This window comes from Dipodomys spectabilis, unplaced genomic scaffold (genome assembly GCF_019054845.1).
Source record: "Dipodomys spectabilis isolate Male_0828 unplaced genomic scaffold, ASM1905484v1 ptg000212l, whole genome shotgun sequence".
NCBI lineage: Eukaryota > Metazoa > Chordata > Mammalia > Rodentia > Heteromyidae > Dipodomys > Dipodomys spectabilis.
This window is the reverse complement of record NW_024870889.1, coordinates 375,245-383,694: the sequence shown is the minus strand read 5'-3', so window position 1 is coordinate 383,694 and position 8,450 is coordinate 375,245. Positions and strand designations below refer to the sequence as shown.

General features: G+C 60.5%; 1 protein-coding gene across 1 annotated transcript; it reads right to left on the bottom strand.

The window, feature by feature from the left end:
- Positions 1-6,807: 6,807 nt before the first annotated feature.
- Positions 6,808-7,722, bottom strand: Dio3 (iodothyronine deiodinase 3). The gene has a single exon (XM_042696923.1). The coding sequence runs from the start codon at positions 7,720-7,722 to the stop codon at positions 6,808-6,810; it is 915 nt and encodes a 304-aa protein (XP_042552857.1).
- Positions 7,723-8,450: the final 728 nt, after the last annotated feature.

Below are 8,450 nucleotides of genomic sequence, written 5' to 3'. Positions count from 1 at the left end.
ACCTAACATAATGTCTTCAGGTTCATTCATCCACACTGTCACAAATGTAAGACTTTATTCTTTTTGAAGGCTGAGTAATTTCCCACATATGTAAAACATAATATGGCGTTTTCTTTACTCAGTGGAGGGCACGGAGGTTGGTCTGTGGCTTGGCTGTTGTGAACAGGACTGTAGGGATGTCCCTTCTCCATCCTCTGTCCAGTTCCCTTGGGTATGCTTCCAGGCTGGGATGGCTGGTCACGAGGGAACTCCAGCCTTCATTTTTGGAAGAACCTCCACACTGCTCTGCACTGATCCGTTTTCCATATTAATCTCCCTCCCTCCAGCAGTGTACAGGGTGCCCTGGCCCACACCCTGGCCCACGCCTGATGCCTTTGTCCTGCTGCTCTGAGCTGCTCTACCAGGTGCTTTGGTTTGGATTTGCGTTTCCCTCATGCATTAGTGAGATTAGTTTGTCCTCCTTCAGAAAATGTCTGTTAGGTCCTTTGCCCATTTTAAAATCCAGCGGTGTGTTTTCTTGCTATTGAGTTGTCTGAATTCCTTAGATATTAGCTCCAATTGAAATGCATGGCTACAAACAGGTGGCCTCCTCACACTTCATATGTTGGCTATTTCTTTTCTTGACCATTTCCTTTGTTGGGTGGAAACCCTTGCAGCTAAGGCTTCTTATTTATTTTTTGCTTCTGCTGCCTGTACTTTTAGTGTCTTATCTAGGAGCGGATTCCTTGTTGTATGTATGTAGGTAGGTAAGTATGCATGCATACATTCATACAGGTGTATTTGCACGCGTGTATGAATGGATCTTGTCTCTATCATCTATCCAATCTACCACTGGTTCTCCTGAAGAGAGTACCCAGACTAGCATATAGTTTAAAATGTTACCTTTTCCTTTCGCATACTGACATTAATTAGCAAATACTATACAACAAGCTGAGACACCATGGGAAAGAGGAAAGTAATTTATATTTTACACTGTCAGTGGTACCTTCCCCCTGCTGGAATTTTTTTTTCTTCAAGTAGTTGTACAAAGGGGTTTCAGCCTCCGCTTCCCCCCGCCCTCTGCCCCCAAGTCCTGGGCTTGACCTCAGGGCCTAGGCGCTGTCCCTGAGCTTTTTGTGCTCAACCCTAGTGCTCTACCACTTTGAGCCATAGCTCCACTTCTGGTTTTCTGGTGATTAATCAGAGGTAAGAGTCTCTTGGACTTTGCTGCCCGGAGTTGGTTTTGAGCCACGATTCTCAGATCTTGGTGTCCTGACTAGCTAGGATTACAGGTGTGAGCCACCAGTGTCTGGCTCTGCTCCTGCTTTTTAAACAAGGGTACTACATTTTCTTGTCTTTCTCTTCTGACGGTACTGGGGGTTGAACTCAGAGCCTTGTCCTTGCTAGGCCATCGCTGTCTCTCCCACTTGAGCTACAACCCTAGGCCCCCTTCTTACTTTGTTTTTGATACAGTTCTGCTCAATATATTTGCTTGGCTTGGCCTCAAACTCGAAATTCTCCTACCTCTACCTCCCTGGTGGCTGAGGTTACAAGTGTGTACTACCAAGTCTGGCTGGGGCCTGTATTATCGTGTTGTATGGGACCCTGCAAATCGCTCACTTTTTCCTTGGCTAGGGGCCCGAGATGAGTTTGGGGTCTGGAGTCTTCTGGAGTCTTCCAGGCATTCCCTGGAATTTCGGCACTGTGAGCAGATCAGAGACCGGGGCTTCCTCTTTCAAAGGGCCACCCTCCTTTGAGCATTATCCCTTAGCAGGACATCTCAGAGACTGTCCTCCGCTAGAGCTGTCAGATTTAGAAAAGCAAATAACCCAGGTTGTCCAGTTCAATTTGCATCTCAGGTAAAATAGTGAATTAAAACTGATTTAATGTAAGCATATCTGGTGTCGTATTTGGGACATGAGCTAAAAACTCTTTCGCTGAAATTGGTCATCCTGTGCTTTATTCAGCAGCACTCCCCACGTCCTTCCTTCCAAATTCTTCTCCACGGTCTAGCTAGAGCTCACCTTTTCCTTCCAGACCTTTCTGCCCTGTGACCTGGTCTCCTGGACACAGGCCTCTGCTGTTTTCAGTTGCATTTTTCTGTCCTAAGTGTAATGTGTGTTGATTATACCAAAAGCACAGGCTAAGCAATAAGAAGAAAGCAAGAAAACAGAATCCCACTCACAGATGGCTCCTCAGTGGGACCTGTCTAGAGCCGTGTGCGTATGTGGATGTGTGCACCTTTGCAGAAGTGTAGAAAAGAGCGCCCCCACCCTGAACCCCAATCTAGGCCTGCCGCCCTTCAGGCGAGCTTCATGAGTCCACAGAGGAAGTTTTCCCACAGCCTGGCTGGTCTCTGCCACCTGGGAGGGACTCTGTGCAGTCTGAGGTTGAGCTGCAGCTGGCACTGGGCTCAGAGAGACCCTTGTCCAGGTTGCTTCCTGGCTCTGGGCCTGAAGTAGTCAGGTGTCACAGACCCTGCGGTTTACCCAGCAAAAAAGAATTCCTCCCAGCTGCAGAAGCCGCAGGTGGTTGGGTTGGTTTCTGCTGAGGGGTGGCTCCCCAGCTTGGTGCAGGCCGCCATATATGGCCTTTCCTCCGCGTGTCTGTATCCTAATCTCTTCTCCTGAGGACTCTAGTCAGGTTGGATTCGGGCCCACCCTAATGACCTCATTTTAACTTAATCACCTCTTTACAGGCCCCATCTCCAAATAAGGCCACATTCCCAAGAACCTGAGATCAAGACTTGAGCATAGGAATTTGGAGGGAACCAGATCAGCCCCAAATGCCTTGGCCTGGCTGGGCCCTCTCTTCTTCCACGAGATGGCTCTGGGACCCCATTCCTCTAAGCCTGTCCAGGAGGGCCCAGCCACCCTGTGGGGCCCTAGCCGGATATTCAGACCTCATGTCCTCCACTCCGGAGGTCCCCACAGATGGACAATGAGGAGCTCTCGGCCTTTGGTCCCGTCCTCCTCCTCTGCCGGTAGCTCTTTCCCTTCAGGTAAATTCCTGGAGGAGAGTTGCTGGGTCAGAGGGACAGAGGTCAGTCCCGCTGATCCCATCCCAAATCTTTGATGACTCCTGTCCCCTTTCTGACGCCTGCCCCATTCCCACCTGAGTTCCTGTGCCGAAGCTCTGCAGAGGTGTGAGGCTGGTTCCCAGGCGACTTCTTCCTCTCCACCTGGACACCTTCCTGCTCTGCAGCCTTGCAGAGGCTGCTTTTGCCTTCTGGACAGATACATTTTCTCAGCCCGCCGGAGCTGCGCTTGTCCCCCACCAAAGATACCAGGACACCTTTCCTTGCATGTCTTCCCGGGGGGAGGGACGCAGCAGACTGTGGACTCTGTGGACTCTGAGTAGGATCAGTATGCTAGGCCCATTCTGGCTGGGCCTTGGGTAAACACTAGTGAGGAGGATGACAAACCCCACAGGGCCCCGCCCTGTTTCTACCATACACCCCAGCAGACTTGAGGACAGAGTCCTGGAGGGGTGGGGTGGGGGGAACGGGCCAGGGAGGGCTGCAGGCACAGACCTGCTCATACCAGACAGGTTGTCAACAGAGGGGCCACAGCAGGGAAGGGCTGGAGGCAAAGCATGAGGGTGGGTTATAAACCCAGTGTGCATGACCCGAGAACATGACAGGTATGATTGTGCAAATATGAGACAGGGCCTAGAGGGAGACCCCCAGCAGTTCAGGGGGGATTGCAAACACTTCTATCCAAGGTTTCAGGCCAATGACCTGCACACACACACACACACACACACACACACACACACACACACACACACACACGGCACTACATCACTGAAACTCGGGTTGCAGGGACTACAGTTCTCTAGGTGTAATTTTCTGTGGTATTTGTAGTACGTTTATTCTAGTTCAGTTCTCCAAAATGCTTGACCTGATGGGGTAAACCGATTTCATGACCCTCGGCATGAGGGAAATCTTGCTATTAAGGGTTTTTTACTTTCTGCTTTCTATGTTTCTGTATTTAAATTTTCATATGGATTTAGGTACCTCCCTTCTGCTTTTCCCTGAAAAAAGAAGTGATGAGATGCATAGGAATACCCGTCAGACTTTCTGGAAGGCAATTTAGCAACATAGGGCAAAGCAGGCCTGTTCAAAGATGTTCTGGCCTAGTTCACTTGAGGGAAGTACCACTGGGGGTGGGGGGAGGAGCAGAGTTGCTCCAGGCTTTCTGAGCCCCCAATTTGCTAATGAACATCCTGATGTGCCCCCCCCTTCCTGGGGACCTTGTGCTGTGGCCCCACCCACTCTTGCTTATTGACTTGGAAATTAGGGGGGGGTACCTGCTGGCAAAAGTAGCCTGGCACAAAAGGGCGACCAGCTCATGTTTTTAAGATGCGCACCTATTCACTCACAGGCTGGGGAAAGGGCAAGGGTTTGAGAGCGCAGGCGCGGGAAGTCACCTAGGCCTGACTGCGTTTTCACCTCTGGACTTGCGGGGTCTGCGTCTGGCGCGCGTTTTTATAAGGGAGGGGCTGTAAAGACCGCAGGGAAAGGCAAACAAAAGAAAGGAGGAAACCAAACAGGGAAAAGGGGGAAGGAAAGCAGGAAAGGGGAAGGGGGAGATGGGAAGGGAAGGGGGGCGGGAGGGAGGCAGGGGAAGAAGGGAGAAAGAAAAGGTGTGTGTGTGGGGGGGGGAGCCCCGAGTCCCGGACGCGCGGCCTCCGAGGGCAGCGGGCACCGCCGAGAGCACGCGTCCGGTCAGGGCCGGGCACGTCGGAGGCGCTGGGGCGCGGGCTCCCGCGGGAAGCGAGGTTGCGTGGCGCGCCCGGGAGACGCCATCCGTCTCGGGGCCGGGGCGGGGGGTGGGTGCGGGCTGCGAGCGTCCGCGCTGCGCCACGCCGCGCGCCCCGTCCCGCAGCCGCGGGGCCGGAGCGCGGGGCGCGTCTGGCGGGGCCTGGGGCGGCGGCCGCGGCGCTTCTTCCTCCCGGGGGTTTCGTGGCGTCCTTCCGAGCAGCCGGGCTACTTCGAAAGCCACTCAAACTTTCCCGTGTTTAGGGCGTCCGTTCCAAAAAGTTCTCCTGGAGGGGCAGCGTGGGGCCGGGCTCGGAACTGGGGGGCTGGTTCGGGGTCTCCGCCAACCCACCTGCGGCGTCCCCCCTCTCCCGCCAGCGTCCCGTGCGCAGCACTCCCCGGGGTGCGCGGTCCCCCCATCCCCGGCCTCGGCTCCCACAGCCACCTCGAAACTCCGGCCAGGTGTCTCTGGGGGCGCGCGTCGCCCTCACCCCGGGGCCTGCGGGGGGCGCGCGGGGCGGGGCGCGGCGGCTGCCGGGAGGGCGTCCACCCCCCTTCCTGGGCTCCACCCTTCCGCTTAGCCCGCTCCCCGGCCTGCGGCGAGCGTGTGTGGGGGTCGGTTCCTGCTTTCAGGGGCAGAGGAGGGGGTGCCGGGAGCAGGGGTCCCCGTGACCTCCAGCCCAGCCGTGGAAGCCGCCGTTGGGGCACGCCGGGCTGATCGTGTGCCCACGGACCCCAGCCGCGGGCGGGGCCTGCTGGGGGCAGGTGCGCCATGGGGGGGGGGAGCGAGGAGCTTGATGGGTGGGCCAGGGGTTCTAGAAAGTTCGAAGCTCCCCGCGCTGTGTCTCCTTGTCCACCGAGGCTGGGGAGGTTAGACGGCGGGAAGTCCGGGGCGCGCGCGCAGGCACGCGGGGCAGCGAGGGGAGGACCCCGAGCCCCTCCCGGCCCTCCGTCCAGGACCGCGCCCTCCCTGCGGACCCCTTCCCGCCCCGCCCACCGCCCGCGCCGGCGCCGCCTCCTTCCAGGGTCACTGTGGGGCGCGAGGGGAGGACCCGGGCTTTAATTCCCATCGCTGTTCACAGGCGAGAGAAGGAAGAGGATCAGCGGCCCCCGGCAAACAGTGTACTCCAAGTCTTTATTTTTGCAGCTCAAAAGAACTTTATATACAAGGAATCTTTCCATCCAAACCCGCGCCGGATGACCGTGGGATCAGCCCCCCCCCTCCCGCCCCGCGATCGGCAGCTCCGCCTTAGGAGTCCCAGAACCCAGGACTCCAGGCTGTGCCCCACCCCTGGCCCTTGGCCTCAACTCCACCTTCCCAAGGAAAACCACCTGGGTCCCTCTCTCCAAGGAGTTCCGGCCTCCTCTCCTCCCCTGGCGGCGCGCCCAGCCTCGCCAGCGCCCCTCAAAGCCACCTTCCTCCGGTCCCGAAGCCGATCCCCCTCTCCCTCCCACCCCATTTTCGGCGGTTCCCCGCAGGGACCCAGGGCACTCTCTCCCACTTGCTTTAGGCGCTGTTTCGAGCCCTCAGCGGTTCAGAGCCGGCTCGTGGACAAGACCAGTTAGAGTCGGTTCGTCATCAGCAGCAGGGTTCGCGAGGGCCCAAAACAAGGGGGGGGGCTCTCCTGGCCGGGCTCTCCCACCCCTCCCCCTCCCTCAGGGACTAGACACACTAGCAGCAGGGCTCCCGCGCGCGACAGGTGGGTACCAGGCAACTAGCGGCGAGCTGGCGGCGCTGGCGACACCCAGCTGCGCGCAGGGCGCGCGGGCGTGGCCGAGGTGCCCGCGCGCCCGGCGGAGGAGCTCCGGGGAGGTGTGAGGAAGAGGAGGGGCAAGACCCGGGGACGCAGGGGCGGAGCGCGTCCTGCCTGCCACCCCCAGGATCCCCAGAGGCTTTCAAACGAGCCAGGCAGGTACATGTGAGTCCCAGGGAGGTCCCTGGCTCAGTATGGCCGCGACGCCGAGGTCCCACCGAACTTGACCTCGGAGGTTTGGGCCTCCTGCACGTGGGATTCAGAGGCCCGAAGGCCCTGCTCGCCACGATCGGTCCGTGGTCCCTTGGCGGTCTACAAACGGCGGGGCGGGGCACCGTGGAGTTGTTGGTCGTAGCGCTCCAGCCAAGTGCGCAGTTCCGAAACCTGGTAGCCATCCGGGCCCCGGCCGCCCTGGTACATGATGGTGCCACCCTGGATGACGTAGAGGCGCTCGAAGTAGGCGCCATAGGCGGAACTGCTGGAGTTGGTCATGGTGTCCAGGACCAGAGCGCAGCCAGGCGCGCCTCGCTGCAGCACCCTCGCCGCGCTGACCCGGTCCTCCAGGCTCCGGTGCTGTGGGATGATGTAAGGGGAGTCCGTGGTGACCCAGCCGTCGGAGGGGTGCGCTTCCTCGATGTAGATGATGAGGAAGTCCACGTCGCGCCGGTATTTGGTGACCAGGCGCTGGAAGGCGCTCATGCGCGCCATGAACGGTGGTCAGGTGCAGCTGCCGAAGTTGAGTACCAGCGGGCGATTCCCGTGGGCATAGTCCAGGATGTGCTGGCTCAGGAAGCCCTCGGGGAGGACCACCTCGGAGTTGGGGGCCGGCCCGCCCTCGTGCGCCTGCTTGAAGAAATCCAACTTCTGTCCGTGCCACACGGCCTTGAGCGACGCCAGGGTGCACAGGCGGTTGTCGTCGGACACGCAGATGGGTGGGTCGTCGGGGGGCGCCTCCTCGCCCTCACTGCTGAGCTCCACTTCGGGTTCGGGCTGCCCCCGGTGGCTGCGGCGCAGGAAATGCTTGCGGATGCACAGGAAGTCGAGGAGCCACAGCATGAAGGCCGTGCCCAGGAAGCGCGGGAAGAGCACGAGGCACGAGGCGGTCTGGGCGCAGAGCCTCAGAGAGTGAAGCAGCAGGGAGCGGAGCATGGTGGCTGCGGGCCCCGAAGGCCCCCGGGCCCCGTCGCCTTCCTGGACCACCAGCCTCGAGGCAGCCTGGCGAGGCATCTGGGTTGCGACCGCGCGGGGAGCTCAATTTATAGCCACGGCTGGAATTGGCGGGAGACTCCACCTCCGGGCCCGGGCCCGCCCCCCTGCAACTTGAGCCCGAAGGGATCACCCAGCGGCGCGGCCAATGCCCTAGAAACCGCGAGCCGGGGGCGGGCGCAGGCGGGCCGAGGGCGGGCCCGGGCCGGCGGGGGCGGGCCTGAGCCCCGCAGCCGGCGCGAAGGGGCGAGGGGGGGGGACCCCGGCGCCGCCCGCCTCCCGGGACTTGGAGTCGGGTCTGGGACCCGGGCGCCCCAGGCGGAGGTCCCTCCGGCCAGCGCGGTCGCTGCGCGCGGTCTCGGCCCCCGCAGCCCGGCACCGGCCCGCGCCCCTCTCGCCGCGCACCTGAGCTGAGTTCCCCGGCGGCCGCCGCGCCGCGGCGGAGCTCCGGTTCGCTTCCCGCGCGCCGCCGCCGCCAACGCCGCCCGCGCCGCTGCCGCTCGTGCGGGGCCGCTGCCCAGGTACCGCGGAAGGCCAGGTCCGCGGTCGCCGCCTCGGTGGCCCGGACTCCAGCCCCGCGGCGGACGCGGGCCCGCGGGGAGGCAACTTTGCGTCCCCGCCGCCTCTCTGGCTCGCCCGCGGGCGCCGCTCGACTGCCGGAGCCCGTCCGCCCGCCTCCCGCGCGCGCTCACACTCGCGCCTCGCACACGGCCGCCCCCCGCACCGCCCCGCCACGCACACCGCGCTCG